We start from the raw sequence: 21,561 nt of genomic DNA, 5'->3' as shown, positions 1-21,561 counted from the left end.
CTGTTTTATCAGGGCAAATCTCAAGAAATGACCCGGCTAACAAATGTGTTATTCATTCTTTAACTTTAAACAGTGACTATATTAAAGATTCCGATTTCAAAATATCTTATTTTATGTTCCACGGAAATAAAAAGTCATTCACGCCTGGAATGACATCATTTCAATTTCAAAACACTTTATTTCTCCCCAAGGGGCAATTAATGAGGCCACATAGAGTCACGTAAACATTATACATAAAAACATCCTACATTAAATAAATAACACAATGTGCACGGAATACATATTAATGGAACCTAATATATATATTAAAATAATAATTAAAATCAAGGCAACAAGGGGGCTAGAGATGGTTGAGACTTTAAAAGCTGCACCGATTTGCATCATGATGACAGAATGTTAATTTTAGGTCAACTTTAACGTCACCCTTGATGACGTGTGCCACTAGAGAGATGTTCAATAAACACTGACATCAAAAAAATAACATGTATATACATGTTATAACATACAAAAACAAAAAAAAAGGTGGGCTCTGAGGCTTGAGCGGGCTCCTGGCTGGGCTATAGGGCTGGAGCCGACACTGGACTGTGCTCAGGGGCAAGGTTATTATAGGTTTGCATTTTTAAATTAGTTTTTATTTTAATATCATTTTGAATTTTGCCTTAAATTTCAGTTTAGTTTTAGTTAGTTTCATAAATGGTTTTGTTAGTTTTAGTTTAGTTTTTATTTTGTGAAAACATTTCTATTTAGTTTTTATATATTTTTCTGTGATTCTAGGATTTTTAACTTGGATTTTAGTTGTTGTTGTTTTTTTACACATTTTTTTTGCATTTAATTCATTTTCTAAATACCCCATATTAGGCACATATCAAACCTCCAAATGTATATATATATTCAGGCATTAAATATTAAATCAGGCATTAAATATCACAGGCCATGTAGGCCCATTTGTGTAACAAACAAAATTATGGATAATATTTGTTAATATTTTGGGGGTGGGGGGTAGAGTGAATTAAACCATGCAATAATGGGAATCTATGATGCTTTTAACTCAATTAAAGCAAAATAAGTCTGGATCAGAAGCCGTTGTTTTTTTCTCTCTGTTCCTTCCTGCATCTGCAGCCGACCACACACACTTTTCTCTGTTGTGAGAATAATCTGGTGATAAAGGGTTGTAAGAAAAACGTCTCAGGTTACGTATGTAACCCTGGTTCCCTGAGAGGGAACGAGACGCTGCGTTGAGACGCGGTGGGAACGCTCTGCGTGACTGCGTCGTGAAGCACGTGTATAATCAGTCCAATGGAAGAGCAAGACGTCATAGGCGGTGACGTCATAGACCAGGAAGCTATAAAGCACACCAGAAAACAGACCGCGACAGCTTCTGAAAAAGCCTGAAGCAAGTCGATCAGGGCATGCAGGAAGTATGGCGGGAGAACGCAGCGTCTCGTTCCCTCTCAGGGAACCGGGGTTACATACGTAACCTGAGACGTTCCCTTTCAAGGGAACTCGAGCTGCGTTGAGACGCGGTGGGAACCCCATACCCACTACGCCATAAGACAAATGCCTGTTCTGTGTGAAGTCCTTGCGCACACTAGAAGCAAGCAACCTAGCCCCGGGAGTGGAGAGGTGTAGGTCATAAAATCTGACAAATGTATGAGGTGAGGACCAGCCTGCCGCATTACAAATATCCTGAAGGGAAACACCCGAAATTAAAGCCTAGAGGCAGCCATACTCCTAGTAGAATGGGCCTGAACAGCCACAGGTGAACGCTGTCCGGCCGCTTCATAAGCAAGTGAGATAGCCTCAACTACCCACTTGCTCATTATCTGTTTAGATGCAGGGCAACCTATCTTAGGTTACCCGAAGCAGACAAATAATTGTTCTGATAAACGCCACTGAGCAGCTCTGTGGACCTAAGCATCCAAAGCCCGGACAGGGCATAACAGATTTAAGATTTTCCTGATCTGGGGTATTAAAGGTGGAGGACAGAAGGCCTGGAGCACAAATGACCCGCACATTTAGTAGGGACCTAGAAATACAACCCGATCTGGGGTGAAGAAATACTACCACCAACCAGGTGCAAATCCAAGTACGTGCAGGCCTCAGCCTCATGTACCACAGAGAAGACGAAATTAAGGATCTCTCCTCAGAGATAGCCCAGCAAAGAAACATTCATTACAGAAATCAAGTACTGTACCAAAAGGGCAGAAACGAGATTCAGAAGGCGTTCTCTGCACCAGGCAGAGAACAGCATATTAGTCTTCTCGTGGAGGGAGCTCTAGACTGGAGTATGGTCTCCATGACCTCGGTCGAGAAACCTGAATCTATGAGCTGGGCCCCCTCAGAGGCCGAGCCCACAGTATCCACAACTCCAGAGCTCCCAGGAGCAAAGATATCGGGAAAAGCGTATAGGTGTAGTGGCAACCACACCTATTACATTACATCCAGTCCAAGCGGAGCTGGATGCGTGAGGGAGAAACACAAGGGCAATGCATTGTACAAGCGATGCGAAAGGTCGACTTGTAGTTTGACCGAAGTTCTCCCTAAGAAGCTCCACCACCACGGGGTGAAGTCTCCACTGCAGGGGTCTCATGTACAGAAAGCCAAAAGTAACTACGTTAGACGCAACTACCATGAGCCCCAACAGTCTCAGAGACTGTTTGCAGTGAGTGACTGACCTAGTTTTACATTCTTTACGGCTGTGAGAATTGCAGAAATACGTGCAGGAGACAGACGTGCTTGCATTGTTGTCGAATCCCATAATACACCTAGAAAGTGGTCCTCAAGCTGGGAGGAGTACACTCTTTTTGGTGTTGATCCGCAACCCCAACCTCCTTATGTGGGACAGAACGACATCTCGATGTTGAACTGCCAAAAGCTCGGACTGAGCTAAAAATCAACCAATCGTCGATATAATTTAATACGCGAATGCCCTGGAATCTCAGAGGAGCCAGAGCTGCATCCACGCATATTGTAAAAGGTGTGGGGTGATAACCTAGGCCGAATGGAAGAACCCGATACTGGTATGCTTCGCCCCTGAAAGCAAACCTCAGGAACCTCCTGTGATGAGGATGGATAGATAAGTAAGCGTCCTTTAAGTCTATTGTGACAAACCAGTCCTCGGACTGAATCTGTGACACAATCATATTTAGCGTAAGCATAATATGCTGTTTAATTGACGCAGGTCTAGAGTAGGACGCAACCCCTCATCCTCTTTCGGAACAATGAAGTAATGGCAGTAAAACCCTGACTGTCTGCCGGGAGGAGGAACCCCTTCTACAGCTCCTTTTGCAGAAGTGTCAGTACTTCCTGCTCCATAACCAAAGCCTGCTCGGGGTCAACCACAGTGGGGAGGACCCCTAGAAATCTGGGCGGACAAGAACCGAATTCTGAACCCTTTCCTATAGTGTGCAGGACCCACCGAGAAATATGTGGCAGTAGTTTCCACGCTGCCAGAAATTCTACTAGGGGAACCAGTCTCTCAAGACTGGCCTCTGGATTTGGTTGAACAGTCAGTACGGTGCCCTGAAGCGGCGAACCGGCAGGGAACAACCAAACTGACCGTTCTACGACCCTCCTCGGAGGATCGTATGGGGACGCTGACACCTCGGTGCCCTGAACGGCGAACCGGCAGGGAACAACCGAACTGGCAGCGCTGCGACCCTCCTCAGAGAGTCGCACCCCAGAGGGCGCCGAGGAGAAACGATTTCTCAAAACCGTCCCTGCCCCGGAGGAGCCCTCAGAAGCTTTATTAGAGATGACAGTCCTCAGATCTTGCCTCCCTTTAAATAACTTCGTTCCAATGACCCTCCTCGGAGGATCATTGGAAAAAGCAGGCACCTCGGCACCCTGAAACGGCGAACCGGCAGGGAAACCGAACTGACTGCTCTACGACCCCCCTCGGAGGATCGTTTGGGTACACTGACACCTTGGTGTCCTGAACGGCGAACCGGCAGGAAAACCGAACTGGCAGCGCTGCGACCCTCCTCAGAGAGTCGCACCCCAGAGGGCGCCGAGGAGAAACGATTTTCTCAAAAACCATCCCTACCCCGGAGGGGACCACCCTTTAGAAGCCTGATAGCCTCGGCATCAGGGCTTCCTATTGTCCAAGCTTTTTTAGAGATAAAATAGTCCTCAGATCTTGCATATCTCTAACTGGCTAGACTGCTACCGCCACCCAAGTCCCCTTTGATTGTGGAGGAGCCCAAATGGCGATGCTCGCTGTGCTGCGAGGAGCTTAGTAGACTGAGACTGCTCCGCCCAGCAGTCTCAGGAACATAGATTGGTGAGGAAGAAACCTCTGGAACGCCGCTGAACGGTTTATTCTTAGTTTCTTGAAAGCGGAGCATCCAGAAGAACAGACATAATTTTATCTTATTTTTCTTTACTTTTAAATCAGAAAAACGTATATAACAGTCCGTGGCCACCAGCAGGAAAACAACCGAACTGGCCGTGTGCGACCCTCCTCAGAGAGTCGCCACCCAGAGGACGCAGAGGAGAAACGATTTCTCGAAACCGTCCCTCCCCAGTATAGTTTATCTGTTTTTGCACGACGCAATTCTCGAATAGCGTCAGTGCTGACAACCTCACATTCATCCATGTCTTTATAATTTACCCACCAGCGTTGCCTAAAAATTTTTTTATTTAGATGGCTGGTGGGTAACGTCGGGGTTAAAAATTATGACGCCGACTCGGGAGAGAGAAAGCTAGCAAGCGTCTCTTTAACCCGAGGCACTGTCATACCATGATACTTAATACCCATAGCATTACTATAGTTAGACGTAGGGCATTAAACACATAAAATAGAAACCGAGTTATTCAACGATCTTGACACCTCAGTGTGGTGTGGAGATAGGGAAAAACGGCAGTCCCCGACGAGGAGGCTGAGATACAGAGTTTTTCTGTTTTTAGATTTATTTCATCTAATAAACTCCTTATTTTCCCTCTCATAAAGTTCAGCTGGCCAGAAAATATTTAACTAGCAACAACACTAGATAAACCTCCTTTTAAAGCTCCTCTTTATTCAACAGAGTTATGAGCTGACTTATTTATTCATTTATAGAAAACTCAAACATCTGCCTTTTCTTAATATCTTTATTTGTTTTGTTCTCTTTTTCTTAACAAAACACTAACGATACCAATTCCTCGGAACTGGAAATCGCCAGCACTGGATCTGGCAGGTGAAAGCTGAGATAGGGCAGAGCCCGTCCCAACCCCCGCTGTCAGATTCGTTTGCGAACCCCAAAATGCGAGTCGCCGCCGTGCATCGGCAACAGCGGGACCCACGCGGGGAGCGCGAACCGAACCGTCCTCCTCGAAGAACGCCCGGCGGGAGCGGAGCGTCCTCACGGACAGCTTCTCGCAATGCTCACAGTCAGCCCCCTCGAGAACTGACTGTGGCATGCTCCACTCCCAAATAGTAACAAAAAGCTGATGTGTGTGTCCCCACCCGTGATATAACGTGGGCAGGGAACAACACAAAAGCTGCTTGCTCTCTTTCGCCATAATATATATATATTGCAACTTGACAGACAACAATAAATATGACAAGGACAGAATACACAGATCGCTTGCTGAAGGCAACAGAAGCTGTCGCGGTCTGTTTTCTGGTGTGCTTTATAGCTTCCTGGTCTATGACGTCACCCGCCTATGACGTCTTGCTCTTCCATTGGACTGATTATACACGTGCTTCACGACGCAATCACGCAGAGCGTTCCCACCGCGTCTCAACGCAGCTCGAGTTCCCTTGAAAGGGAACTGGAAGAACTGTACACTCTAAAAAATGCTGGGTTGTTTCAACCCAACTTTGGGTCAAATATGGACAAACCCAGCCGTTTGGTTGAATTTTTAAATTACATTTTTAACCCAATGTTTGGGTTTGTCCATATTTGACCCACAATTGGGTTAAAACAACCCAGCATTTTTAGAGTGTAAGAGAGGGCTATTCTCTAAAAGAACAAAGGAAATTACCATTTGAACTCACTGCACCATTCGAGACGCAAGTCTCACCCCAGAATCATTCTGACACTTTTACCTTGAACCCCCATTCTCCCCACACTTCTTTTCTCCTCTGAAACACCTGTGATGGGTTTATATAGAATATATGATTCATAATGTATGTTCTGATGTGTGTTTGATGATCTAAAGTCACATTCGTACCGTCCATCCTCCGTTGTCTTCATCTTTCCCATCTGAGATCATGTGACAGTAAACCCAGACAGGAACGTCTCCTGCTGGATAGATGGTGTAAATCCCACTGACTGTTTCTCCTGAGTTGTAGACGTCAGAACAGTCGAATGGCATGAATGTACAGTCACTGCCCAGAACAACAGGGAGAAGAACCGCCAAAAACAGCATCATCTACACGAGAGACAGGGAAAGAGTTAAGCGAACATGTTCCATAATTTATAATGATGAAATCAAAGTGAAATTAAATGTGAATCAGGAGTTTAGACTAATCGATACAATAAAGATTAACTTACTTCCATCTTCTGAATCTCTCCTCAGTAATTCACAGATAGAGATTTATTTAATCTAGAAAGTAATATAAGTGTTTTCTTATGTATATTTTGATCCGTTTATTTTTTTGAAAACGGTATAAATGTCTGAATGTTCTGTTCAGTAAATGAAGAATAAAACAGTAACTCACCGTTTGTGTTGTTCAGTCTGACACAAACACTCTTTATATATCTGTCAGATTCTCAGACTCCTCCTCTGCGTCTTTATGTAAATGTCCACTATGAAGCTCTAGATGTCCAGCTACAAGATTCATGTTCATATGATCGGAAGGTTTCAACAAATAAAATGAAACGCCTGTCCTGTTGGCAAAGGCTATTTACACTACACACACCATTGCTCATCCAAGGGCAAAACAGCCACACAATCTTTTTCACAAACTTTTTGAACACGTCATGCATTTTGAAAGAAAAGCACAGCATGTTTGTTAAATGTAGGCTGTGTTAAGATTAATTTCCCCAAAGACACAAAAGCCCTCTGAGGAAAAACACAGACTTCAAGAACGTGTAGAACACTGTCATGTTCACTTTAATGTTGTAACTAAAATATTTTGTTTATAAATTACAGAGTATAAGCTAGTGAAGCCTAATATTATATCAGCATTCATGCATATTGATGTCTCTTCTCTTTTAACATAGTCAGAAAATAAAGCTTAATTGTTTACAGCAATTTTTAATACGGAACAAGAACATTGTTGCATAGTGTGATTTTTGGCAAATAGTATTAGTAATTTTCTGTAAAGGACTTTGTGATCACAAAATGGGTAAATAATGGCAGCGCTCACTTTGCACTAAGTGACAGTAGGAACAGATTCTATCTAAACTATGTAAAACTAGCAGTAGCTATTTTGTTTGCAATAAGTATAAATAGTAGTTAGATGCTATTTATACCTAGTGCGAATATAGAAATAATAATATATTGAGTGTAAATTATTATATTTATTAAAATTATTAAATGGATGCCACCTTTTTGGGACAATAAAGATACATTACATTCAGAGTCCTGAAAAACAAGTGACCATAAATCGAGCTCCAGTCCAGGAGGAGGCGGAAGTGCGTCATCAGTTGCTGTGTGTGAAACCGCGAACAACCCGCGAGTGTAGTTCTATTGGTAAACATATTCATCTCGTGTGTGTTTATCGTGTTTTACATCAATTATGTGATTTTACATTTTTGTTTGCTTGATGATGTTTAGTATCGGACAGGTTAAACGATTTACACTACAAGGAGAAACGAGCAGAAATCTGAGAAAGATCAGCAGCTGAAGGTAAATATCTTATTTATTAGTATTCCTGTTTGAAAGCAAACGTCTTGTTATATATATATATATATATATATATATATATATATATATATATATATATATATATATATATATATATATATACAAAAACGTTTAATCTAGTTTTAAAAGGTTAACTTTAGAGACGAACAAAAAAGCCCTATATATATATATTGGGCTCTTTTGTTCGTCTATAAAGTTAACATTTTAAAACTAGATTAAACGTCTTTGTTTTGTAAAGGTGCCATTAAAGTTGTCTGGAACAATCAAACACCATAAAAAGCAATTGTTAAGGTAAATGGTGGTATAACTCTTATGACGACTTTAAACAACATTATTGTGGTCATATGACAGCAATGAACTTTACCAGTTTACATTAAATTAAAGAAAGTTTGTTGTCAACAACAGCTATACTGTCATTATTATAAAATGTTTGACCATTCACTTTAAGTATTTTTTGTGTGAAAATGATAGAGAAAAACTGTCTTTGAGATGAAAGGTATGTTATATTTGAAGAAAATAGAGTAAAAGTATGGTAAAAAAAAAAAAAACATTGTTTCAATAGTTTAAGAAACACCTAATCAAATGCAAATTTTGAGTCTATTATAAATGTGTCTTGTAATAATGATAATGTGTTTGTCTTCAGATGTTGACCATGACAGCACAGATGGATGTGATCTGCTGTAAATCAGTAGGAACGGATCTGTCCATGCTGGATATTGAGGATTTCATCACTGAAATCTGTCAGCTGAAGAAAGAGGTGGCGTCACTGGAGGCAAAGCTGAGAGAAAGAGGAGACAAACCCAACAGAGAGGTTTGAGCAGCTCATCATTTCATCCTTCAGCTCAATCAAACCAAAGTTGTGTTAGCTTCTCACTTCTTACGCCTCAGTAATGAGGCTAATATCAACAGGTTGTTGTTTATTTGTGTTGATCTATGATGTGTTGTTCAGGATCTGGAGAAGGTTTCAGTGTGTGTGACTGATGGGACAGAAGCTCAGGATTCAGTCTGGAGATCCAGAGACACACAGGACTCAGAGCTCAGCCTCACTTTACTGTGTTATACTGACGCTCAGGATCATGGATCCGCTGATCAAACCTCTGACTGTAACGCTGGAGAACAGCAGATGAAGATGTGCTCCGTCAAACTGGAGGACTGCAGGAACCTGATAGAGAGAAGAGGAGAAGAAACCACAGCAGAGGACCAACAACAGGAATATGATGATGATGAAGATCAGAATAATGAGGATGATGATGATGATGATGATGAGTTTATTCCTGCAGGTGTGTTTCTTTCATGATCTTTTGTTGTTTTTCATGACACTTGAATGTTAATCATTGGTCATTGAGCAGAGGCTCTGTAGTATTGGCTGTTGGTCTCTGATGCTCCTCCTGATCAGGTTTGACAGCAGATAATAGGGAACGATAGTAAGGCTGATCGATTTGAGTGAGAAAAAAATATCTAATTACGATGATAATAATGAAATCCCAACGTTCTGTTTAACATGATAAATACAGTTTTCTCTCCTCTCACCACTTCTGGATGGTACACCTGCATAGCATTCCTACATTTTTTTGCTCTGCTTTGATTGATTAGTTTGAACCAATATCCTTCTCTGAGCTTGTGGATATAGTCCAAAAGAATAAAGGCCCGTTCACACCTACCAACGATAACTATAATGATAACTAGGTATTTGCGTCCACACCAACGAACGATAGCGGTCTGTTTATTCTAAGCTCGCGTGTCGCGGTTTCAAAGTGTGTACAACATCATTGAACATGTTTCTGCTGTTCTTGTTGCATTTACAGGCTTTAACCAGCAGATGTCCACAGCATGCTATGTTTCGAGTGACGCTAGTGTAATCCTTATAATAATCTAACAGTGATTTTAGCTGACATAGTCAATATAGTGGAATAAAAACAACACTCACAGCGACTTCAAAGGAAGCAAGACAATTTTTTAGAAACTAGCTATTTATCAACGATTGTTTTTCTTATCCATTTTCTTGAAAAGGGGCTTGGATTTTTGTGAACCTCGGCGATTAACTTCTCCACAATGTCGTCTGCAATTTTAAATGCGCGAGCCCTTAAATTCGAGTGGATTCTGATTGGCTTTCAGTGTTTTATCGATCAACAGCTGGAAAAAAATCGTTACGAAAGTGATCCCAACGATATCGTTTCTCTATATCGTTATAGCTGTGGTGTGATCTCTGCTATTCTTTAATATTGAGAACGATTTTTAGAACTATATCGTTATCGTCATTGGTGTGAACGGGCCTTAAGCCTACCACCTCTTCTGCTGATGTTATTCCCCCCCGGCTCTTTAGAGAGGCGCTGGGTACTATTGGCTCCAGTGTATTGGCATTATAAATAGACCCTTGGACAGCGGCTGTGTCTCTTCATTATGCTTCACTTCTTAAAGTTGAACTTTGCCAATTTTCAACCTGCTTTGTATTGTTGTTTCAATATATGTAAGTGAGCAGTGTTTGCTCATTTACTGTGTTACCTGGACCGAGAAATTCACATTTATTTGTCAGCAAAGACTTTTGACAGTTCCAGGGCTTTCGTGAAAACTACATTTTCTTACGCATTTTTGTATCCCTGACCATGGACAGTCGAATCAACCGCATATGGTAAAAATGAAAACCGCTTTCCTAACTGTACGTTACAGCGTTTTGCTTCAGGCGGAACTGACAGAACGGCAGTTTCTTTCAGTGTTTCCCCTTAATTTGAGGAAATATAATATTTGTTATTTGTTTTTAAAGGTGACATATTATGCCCCTTTTCACAAGATAAATATAAATCTATAATGTCCCCAGAATGTGTCTGTGAAATTTCAGCTCAAAATACCCCCAGATCATTTATTATTGTTTGTTAAATTTGCCCCTTTTTGAGTGTGAGCAAAAAGAGACCGTTTTCGTGTGTGTCCCTTTAAATGCAAATGAGCTGCTGCGCCGCATCCGTTCAGAAGAGGGCGGAGTCTTTACACGAGCTTCAGATACTCCAGCAATAACAAAACAGGCCAATCTCACTCATACAGAATCCCAGAATAACCAGTAGCGAGTGTAGCCTTACGGAGAGACTCAGGAAGAGTTTTACTTTCAGACGCACATGGACATTTCCAAATGGTTAGTGGATTCAATTGTGTAGTTGTTGTGGAGTTACATTGATTCATCTTATCACCTTGCCTGTACCATCATGTTTAACTTATACACAAGTTGTCACAGTTTCCTGAGGTCTTTATAAGACAAATTTTGGTCAGACAATGTTCAGTGCTCGTTTTTGCAGCAACGGCAGAACAGTTTGCATGCTTTGCTTGAACTTTTGCAATTGCGTTAGAACTGGTTACACTGTTGTCGTGTCCGAAATGGCGCCGCTGTGGGTGGAAACGTGCAGATTCTGTGTTATTATTACGAATATTATAATAAGATCCTCTTCCTATGTATTTTTTAACATGATTGCAGAGAAAGGCTTACCAAAACAAAGTTACTGGGTTGTCACTTTTCACGTTTTCTGGGTTGGTAGAAGCACTGGGGACCCGATTATAGCACTTAAACACGGGAAAATTCAGATTTTCATGATATGTTCCCTTTAAAGTTTAAATGGTGTATCATCTGTCCGAACTTCTTAGCTACCAACATCTTCTTGGACTGTCCGATCCACTGATAAATTTCTCTTACATATACCACGCTCTCGCCTAAAGTTTAAGGGGGATCGTACTTTTATGTAACTGATCATTTTTTTTATATGACAAGTGAATGATTCACTAATTCTATTTGAGTACATTTTAAAGTTAGACATTTTATTACCCTTTTGTTCCTTTCAGATGAGAACACTGGTTTATTTTCTGATGGAGAAACAGTCTCAACATCAAAAGATCAGCTGAAGGTCAAGAGTTTCTCCTGCGTAACCTGCGGGAAAACATTGAGCTCACAGGGACATTTAGCGAGACATGAGAGAATACACACAGATCCGAAAGACTTCACCTGCAGGATATGCAACATCAGCTTTCCTACCTCAAAAGAGAAGAGACTTCATTCAAAAGAGCACATGAAGAAAGGGTTTCACTGTGAACAGTGCGGGAAGGATTTTTTCAATTCTTGTGGTCTAATAGCTCATGTAAAGACACACAGCAAAAAGCTTTTCCCCTGCAGCGAGTGCAAGAAGTATTTCAGCACCAAAGAACGTCTTGATGCTCATAAGCGAATCCACACAGGCGATACGCTTTTTCAGTGCAGCGAGTGCAACAAGCATTTCAGCTCCAAAGGTAATCTTGATGCTCATAAGCGAATCCACACGGGTGAAAGGCCGTACAAGTGTCCTCACTGCGAGAAGAGTTACAACCATGGATCCCATTTGAAGAAGCATGTGCGCGTTCACACCAACGAGAGGCCGTACCAGTGCAGCGAATGTGGGAAAGCCTTCACAAACTCAAGCTGTCTAAAGTCACACCAGAAAATACACTCTGAGGAGAAACCGTATCAGTGTGAATACTGTGATAAACGCTTCCGTCAAAAACCTGCTTTGATTTTCCATGAGAGGACTCACACCGGAGAGAAACCGTACCTGTGCTCCTACTGCGGGAAGAGCTTCTTAAATCCGACTCATTTTAGAAATCATCAGAGAGTTCACACTGGAGAAAGACCGTATCACTGTGGCGTTTGTGGGAAGAGTTTTAGTAAGTGTGGTACCTTAAAAAATCACCAGCGGATTCATACAGGAGAAAGACCGTATAAGTGTTTTCAGTGTGACAAGACGTTTGCTCGGTTAGACGTCCTGAAGACTCATGAGCGAGTTCATACAGGAGAGAAGCCTTACCGCTGCTCCATCTGCGACGAGAGATTCGCTTATTTAGGGGGTTTTCAGACCCACCAGAAGAAACACACTAAAGAACAAACTGCTCCTGAATCATCATAGTGTCTTTTCATGTTTGGTCTGTCAAAAAGGCTTTATTTCTTCAGTTGCTTTCATCATTCATACCATGTGGTATATGACAGTATCATTATACAAATTTTGATTTAAAGACATAATCTGACATGAACCATATATCATACAACAGTTGAATTTGATTTCTGAGCAGTGTTCCTGTAGTGTAGATATTTAGTCTATCATCACTGTGTCATTTCACTGTTTGTACAGTATTACAGACCAGAGTATAAGTTGTGTTGTTTGTGCCTGTCATATTTCTCAAATGCTTTGGAAATGTTTTAATTTTTGGAGTAAAAGTGTATGAACTAACTGGCTAAAAGTCTGATGTTACTCATGATTAGAGGTAGATTTGAAGTAGAGCTAAAGTATAAATATTGTTCTCACAATTTTCCTGGTGGCGATGTCAAAATACATTATATTGCCATAAGTTTTGGGATGTCTGCCTTTACATGCACATGAACTTTAATGACATCCCATTCTTAATCCGTAGGGTTTAATAAGGATTTGGCCCATCCTTTGCAGCTATAACAGCTTCAACTCTTCTGGGAAAGCTTTCCACAAAGGTTAGGAATGTGTTTATGGGAATTTTTGACCATTCTTCTAGAAGCGCATTTGTGATGTTGGACGAGAAAGCCTGGCTTCAAGTTCCTCCACACCAAACTCCCTCATCCATGTCTGTATGGACCTTGCTTTGTGCTTTGTGCAGTTTGAGGAAGTGGCCATCCCAGAAAAGTGGTGAGCATGAAATTGTCCAAAATGTCTTGGTATGCTGAAGCATTAAGAGTTCCTTTCACTGGAACTAAGAGGCCAACTCCAACCCCTGAAAAACAACCCCACACCATAATCCCCCCTCCACCAAACTTTACACTTGGCACAATGCAGTCAGGCAAGTACTGTTCTCCTGGCAACCGCCAAACGCAGACTCGTCCATCGATTTGCCAGACAGAGAAATGTGATTCGTCACTCCAGAGAACACGTGTACACTACTCTAGAGTCCAGTGGCGGCGTTACCCCACTGCGTCCCACACTTTACCCCACTGCGTCCCACACTTTACACCACTGCATCCCACACTTTACACCACTGCATCCAACACTTTACACCACTGCATCCCACACTTTACACCACTGCGTCCCACACTTTACACCACTGCATCCCACACTTTACCCCACTGCGTCCCACACTTTACACCACTGCATCCCACACTTTACACCACTGCATCCCACGCTTTACACCACTGCATCCCACGCTTTACACCACTGCATCCCACACTTTACACCACTGCATCCAACACTTTACACCACTGCGTCCCACACTTTACCCCACTGCATCCCACGCTTTACACCACTGCATCCCACGCTTTACACCACTGCATCCCACACTTTACACCACTGCATCCAACACTTTACACCACTGCGTCCCACACTTTACCCCACTGCGTCCCACACTTTACACCACTGCATCCCACGCTTTACACCACTGCATCCCACGCTTTACACCACTGCATCCCACGCTTTACACCACTGCATCCCACACTTTACACCACTGCATCCCACGCTTTACACCACTGCATCCCACGCTTTACACCACTGCATCCCACGCTTTACACCACTGCATCCCACACTTTACACCACTGCATCCCACACTTTACACCACTGCATCCCACACTTTACCCCACTGCGTCCCACACTTTACACCACTGCATCCCACGCTTTACACCACTGCATCCCACGCTTTACACCACTGCATCCCACGCTTTACACCACTGCATCCCACACTTTACACCACTGCATCCAACACTTTACACCACTGCGTCCCACACTTTACACCACTGCATCCCACACTTTACCCCACTGCGTCCCACACTTTACACCACTGCATCCCACACTTTACACCACTGCATCCCACACTTTACACCACTGCATCCCACACTTTACACCACTGCATCCCACGCTTTACACCACTGCATCCCACACTTTACACCACTGCATCCCACACTTTACACCACTGCATCCCACGCTTTACACCACTGCATCCCACACTTTACACCACTGCATCCCACGCTTTACACCACTGCATCCCACACTTTACACCACTGCATCCCACACTTTACACCACTGCATCCCACACTTTACACCACTGCATCCCACACTTTACACCACTGCATCCCACACTTTACACCACTGCATCCCACACTTTACACCACTGCATCCCACGCTTTACACCACTGCATCCCACACTTTACACCACTGCATCCCACACTTTACACCACTGCATCCCACGCTTTACACCACTGCATCCCACGCTTTACACCACTGCATCCCACACTTTACACCACTGCATCCCACGCTTTACACCACTGCATCCCATGCTTTACACCACTGCATCCCACGCTTTACACCACTGCATCCCACACTTTACACCACTGCATCCCACACTTTACACCACTGCATCCCACGCTTTACACCACTGCATCCCACGCTTTACACCACTTTACACCACACTTTACCCCACTGCATCCCACACTTTACTCGACTGCATCCCACGCTTTACACCACTGCATCCCACACTTTACACCACTGCATCCCACACTTTACACCACTGCATCCCACACTTTACACCACTTTACACCACACTTTACACCACTGCATCCCACGCTTTACACCACTGCATCCCACACTTTACACCACTGCATCCCACACTTTACACCACTGCATCCCACACTTTACACCACTTTACACCACACTTTACCCCACTGCATCCCACACTTTACACGACTGCATCCCACGCTTTACACCACTGCATCCCACGCTTTACACCACTGCATCCCACGCTTTACACCACTGCATCCCACACTTTACACCACTGCATCCCACACTTTACACCACTTTACACCACACTTTACCCCACTGCATCCCACGCTTTACACCACTGCATCCCACGCTTTACACCACTGCATCCCACACTTTACACCACTGCATCCCACGCTTTACTCCACTGCATCCCACGCTTTACACCACTGCATCCCACGCTTTACGGGTGGTGATGGCACAATGGATAAGACACATGCCTTTGGTGTGAGAGACCCGGGTTCGAATCCACTGTGAGACACCAATGTGTCCCTGAGCAAGACACTTCAATTCAATTCAATTCAATTCAATTCAAATTTATTTGTATAGCGCTTTTCACAATACACATTGTCTCAAAGCAGCTTTACAGAAATTGCATTTCGGAAATGTACATAGAAAAATACAGTTAGTTAATCAAGTATTAATTTATGGCATAACATATCGCCGGCTTTGAGTCGTCTCTTCACAGGCGTCGAGTCGTCTCTTCACAGGCGTTGGGGCATCTGAAGTCTCCGTGAGAGGCTGGATACAAACTGGAGCTGACGAACGCTATTTACCTCGGGACTAGCGTCCCGAGATAACAGCAGAAAGGCAGATGGGAAATAATTAGCATAGCTGATGTTCTTAATGTTAATGCATTCGAACCGATTCAGCAGTATCAAAGGTTAAGCATTAAGTGAATGCTTGGTTAAAGAGATGCGTCTTTAATCTAGTTTTAAACTGGGACAGCGAGTCTGAGGCTCGTACAATATCAGGAAGGCTATTCCAGAGTTTAGGAGCTAAATGCGAGAACGCCCTCCCTCCTTTAGTGGACTTAGATATCCTAGGAATGACCAGAAGCCTCGAATTTAGTGATCTTAAAGAGCGCGATGGATTGTATGGCGATAGAAGGTCTGTTAAATACACAGGAGCTAAACCATTTAGGGCTTTATAGGTCAGTAGGAATACTTTGTAATTGATACGTAACTTAATAGGTAACCAGTGTAGAGATGATAAAATAGGTGTTATATGATCATATTTTCTTGATCTAGTAAGAACTCTAGCAGCTGCATTTTGCACTAACTGTAGCTTGTTAATTGAGGATGTAGGACAGCCAGCTAATAAAGCATTACAGTAATCTAGTCTCGAGGTCATGAAAGCATGAACTAACTTTTCTGCATCAGAAACAGATAGCATGTTGCGTAGCTTAGCAATGTTTCTAAGGTGGAAAAAGGCTGTTCTTGTAATATATGAAATATGATTTTCGAAAGTCAAGTTGCGGTCTAGTATAACACCCAGGTCTTTTACTGTAGTGGATAAAGTAACAGGACATCCTTCTAAATTAAAGTTGTATTGTAAGGGATTTTGTGGGTAGTTTTTTGGACCAATAAGTAGTACCTCCGTTTTATCTGAATTTAATAGCAGGAAATTACACGTCATCCAGCATTTTATATCATTTAGACACTCTGTCAATTTAGATAAGTTAGTGTTTTCATCTGGTCGTGATGAGATATATAATTGAGTGTCATCAGCATAACAGTGGAAATTAATTCCATGTTTTCTTATAATATTACCAAGTGGCAGCATATATATTGAGAATAGCAGAGGGCCTAACACCGATCCTTGCGGCACTCCATAGTCTACTGACGTTATCTTTGATTTTTCCCCATTTAGACAGACAAAATGGTAACGGTCTGATAAGTAAGATCTAAACCAGCTTAATGCCTGTCCCTGAACACCAGTGTAGTTTTGTAGTCGATCCAGGAGTATTTTATGATCGATAGTGTCGAACGCAGCGCTTAGATCGAGTAGAACTAGTATTGAGATACAGCCTTGGTCAGAAGCTAAAAGTAAATCATTTGTAATTTTAACTAGCGCAGTTTCTGTGCTATGATGCGGTCTGAATCCCGACTGGAATTTTTCATAGATATCATTTTCTTGTAAGAAAGAGCACAACTTAACCCCTAGTTGCTCAAGAGGCGTGCGACCTCTGACATATATAGCAATTGTAAGTTGTTTTTGGATAAAAGCGTCAGCTAAATGAATAAATGTAAATGTAAATGTTTACACCACTGCATCCCACGCTTTACCCCACTGCATCCCACACTTTACACCACTGCATCCCACGCTTTACCCCACTGCATCCCACGCTTTACACCACTGCATCCCACATTTTACACCACTGCATCCCACACTTTACACCACTGCATCCCACGCTTTACTCCACTGCATCCCATGCTTTACGGGTGGTGATGGCACAATGGATAAGACACATGCCTTTGGTGTGAGAGACCCGGGTTCGAATCCACTGTGAGACACCAATGTGTCCCTGAGCAAGACACTTAACCCCTAGTTGCTCCAGAGGCGTGCGACCTCTGACATATATAGCAATTGTAAGTCGCTTTGGATAAAAGCGTCAGCTAAATGAATAAATGTAAATGTAAAGCTTTACCCCACTGCATCCCACGCTTTACACCACTGCATCCCACATTTTACACCACTGCATCCCACGCTTTACCCCACTGCATCCCACGCTTTACACCACTGCATCCCACATTTTACACCACTGCATCCCACGCTTTACACCACTGCATCCCACATTTTACACCACTGCATCCCACGCTTTACCCCACTGCATCCCACGCTTTACTCCACTGCATCCCACATTTTACCCCACTGCATCCCACGCTTTACACCACTGCATCCCACATTTTACACCACTGCATCCCACGCTTTACACCACTGCATCCCACGCTTTACACCACTGCATCCCACGCTTTACACCACTGCATCCCATGCTTTACACCACTGCATCCCACATTTTACACCACTCCATCCCACGCTTTACTCCGCTGCATCCCACACTTTACACCACTCCATCCCACACTTTACACCACACTTTACACCACTCCATCCCATGCTTTACACCACTGCATCCAACACTTTACACCACTCCATCCCACGCTTTACACCACTGCATGCCACGCTTTACAACACTGCATCCCACGCTTTACACCACTGCATCCCACGCTTTACACCACTGCATCCCACATTTTACACCACTGCATCCCACGCTTTACCCCACTGCATCCCACGCTTTACACCACTGCATCCCACATTTTACACCACTGCATCCCACGCTTTACACCACTGCATCCCACACTTTACCCCACTGCATCCCACGCTTTACACCACTGCATCCCATGCTTTACACCACTGCATCCCACATTTTACACCACTCCATCCCACGCTTTACTCCGCTGCATCCCACACTTTACACCACTGCATCCCACGCTTTACACCACTGCATCCCACGCTTTACTCCGCTGCATCCCACACTTTACACCACTCCATCCCACACTTTACACCACACTTTACACCACTCCATCCCACGCTTTACACCACTGCATCCAACACTTTACACCACTCCATCCCACGCTTTACACCACTGCATGCCACGCTTTACACCACTGCATCCCACGCTTTACACCACTGCATCCCACGCTTTACCCCACTGCATCCCACACTTTACACCACTCCATCCCACACTTTACACCACTCCATCCCACGCTTTACACCACTGCATCCAACACTTTACACCACTGCATCCCACACTTTACACCACTGCATCCCACACTTTACACCACTGCATCCAACACTTTACACCACTGCATCCCACGTTTTACACCACTGCATCCCATGCTTTGCATTGCACTTTGATGCAGCTGCTCGGCCATGGAAACCCATTCCATGAAGCTCTCTTTGCACTGTTCTTTAGCTAATCTGAAGGCCACACGAAGTTCGGAGGTCTTCTGCGCACTGTGCGCCTCAGCATTCGCTGACCCCGTTCTGTGATTTTACATGGCCTACCACTTCGCGGCTGAGTTGCTGTTGTTCCCAATTGCTTCTAAAATGCTTCCACTTTGTTATAATACCACTAACAGTTGACCGTGGAATATTTAGTAGTGACGAAATTTCACGAATAGAGTTATTGCACAGGTGGCAACCTATCACAGGACCACGCTTGAGTTCACTGAGCTCCTAAGAGCGACCCATTCTTTCACAAATGTTTGTAGAAGCGTCTTCATGCCTAGGTGATTGATTTTGTAGTGGCCATGGAAGTGATCGGAACACCTGAATTCAATGATTTGGGGGGATGTCCCAATTCTTTTGGCACTATAGTGTATCATAAGTCATACAGGTTTGAAACGACATGAGGCTGAGTAAATGATGACAGAATTTAAATTTTAGGTGAACTGTCCCTTTAACGGGCGTGTTGCGTTACATGCGCCACTAGAGGGAAATGTTCAATAAACACTGACATCAACTCGCACTGGACTCATTTGACTGGATTGTTCTGTGGAAAGGATTTTTGTCATTCTCATGTCCGTCAGGTAAACAAATAAGAGCTAAAAGCTTTATTCTCAGGTCTTAACCTGTCTGATTGTAACAGGTCTAAAATATATTTAAATTACAGCGTTATATTAAAGATTGAGGTTAATTTTGAGGGCTGTTTATATTCAGTTATTCATATTCTCGGGTCACGAGCTGAAGTGGTATTTTACACACCTAAACTAACTGTCTGAAGCGGCTCTTTTAATGCACTCAAATTTGGTCTTTACGAGGTGGTAGTCAGCTCTGTTTTTTTTTATTTTGCATTTAATGAATAACATCAGGTTCGCTACAGACTATAAGTAAGTATTGTTAATAAATCCCTTAACATTTATTGGTTTACATGGTTTAATCTGTCGTTGTGTTACCTGTGCAGGACAGGAGCGGCGTACATGAGAGGTAGTTGTTGAGTTAATTCGTGAACAACCATTTTTCACTGTATAAACGTCATTTATTGTTATTGTCATCAAAACAGTGCTTTGGTTTAGGTTCACCAGAACCATGTATTTGACTTCAGGAGCTCTTGAAGTTTCACATGATGCCTAACTTCACTGTCACTGAAGCACTGAAATAAATGCAATGTTACAGTGACATTATGTTTGTGTTTCTGTTCAGCAAAGTGTAACATATGTGAACGGACCTAGAAAGTTAGCTGGCTTTTTTCTTTCTCTCACTCCAGACGTCACCGGCTGACCACTGTAAAAAGTGTCAGCTCCAGTTCAGTATAAAAGAAATATAGAGCACTCAATGAATCGCCACATCCCTTTCCAGAAGCCGAAACAGAAATCGATGACTTCATTGCTTAGCTGGGTCTTCAGCTCTTCGACCCATCACTATCATTGTTGGCTGATGAACAGACAAAGCTTGAACTTAATGTTGAATTGTGATTTGTATTCCTCCGTATATGTTGCAGCAATAGGAAATTTTGAAGGTTAAATTGCAGTTTCTTGGTTAAAGTTTTTAAAGTGAAGTGAAAATTAAAGCATTGGTGGTGTCGATTGTATCAATCAATTAATAAATTAATTTTCACATATTTCCAGGTGGTGCTTCAGGTGTTTATTGAGCAGAAGACGTTGGGTCGGATGTCCCACACACCGTAAAAAGTGCACTCACACTCCACAACAAAACAGAAGGTCAGTGACGAAGGGAACGATGAGGAAATCAGGCCGAAAAGTCAATTTAAGCTAATGCACGCTGCATTTTAAGTTAATTTACAGTAGATAACGAGTGCATGAAATCATTTGTCAAGTGCAGGCTTCCTGTGATGATTGATGTACCTGTATGTCCCATTGAAATAATTGAAGCACCTCTAGTGTTTTCTCCCTTGGATGAATCTCTTCTGCTCATCTCATTTAAATCCTTTTTTGGCTAAACAAGTGGCAAAATTCACCAGTAAAATTAAAGTCTGGCCACTTAATAGTAAAATTGTCAAATAAAAGGTATCTGAAGCCTCTTTTAAACCGAAAATACAGTATTTATTCAGTAAAATCAAAGACTTTCAAGTTGATATGATAATATATATATAAAAAAAGATTCAAAGCCCTCCTACTTCCTTTTATCATGTTCATCTTCATCCACATTGGTCTCTTCAACATCCCATTATATGCTTCTCTTACGCATG

General features: G+C 42.8%; 1 protein-coding gene and 1 long non-coding RNA gene across 2 annotated transcripts; one reads left to right on the top strand and one right to left on the bottom strand.

Annotated features, from left to right (window-relative positions):
- Nucleotides 1-6,059: 6,059 nt before the first annotated feature.
- Nucleotides 6,060-6,631, bottom strand: LOC143706639 (uncharacterized). The gene is made up of 3 exons (XR_013193003.1): nucleotides 6,480-6,631; nucleotides 6,157-6,357; nucleotides 6,060-6,076 (listed from the first exon to the last, which is right to left on the bottom strand). It is a non-coding gene; the product is annotated as an uncharacterized LOC143706639 (long non-coding RNA).
- A 978-nt stretch (nucleotides 6,632-7,609) lies between these two features.
- Nucleotides 7,610-13,031, top strand: LOC143706254 (uncharacterized). The gene is made up of 4 exons (XM_077197961.1): nucleotides 7,610-7,779; nucleotides 8,441-8,608; nucleotides 8,747-9,077; nucleotides 11,620-13,031. Exons 2-4 carry the CDS (start codon nucleotides 8,441-8,443, stop codon nucleotides 12,708-12,710), a joined length of 1,590 nt encoding a protein of 529 aa, XP_077054076.1. The 5' UTR covers nucleotides 7,610-7,779; the 3' UTR covers nucleotides 12,711-13,031.
- The last annotated feature ends 8,530 nt before the right edge of the window (nucleotides 13,032-21,561 follow it).

The sequence above is a fragment of the Siphateles boraxobius genome, unplaced genomic scaffold (assembly GCF_051911475.1).
Source record: "Siphateles boraxobius isolate OS27281-9 unplaced genomic scaffold, OSU_SipBor_1 111, whole genome shotgun sequence".
Taxonomy (NCBI): Eukaryota; Metazoa; Chordata; class Actinopteri; order Cypriniformes; family Leuciscidae; genus Siphateles; species Siphateles boraxobius.
This window is presented reverse-complemented; position numbering and strand designations above follow the sequence as displayed.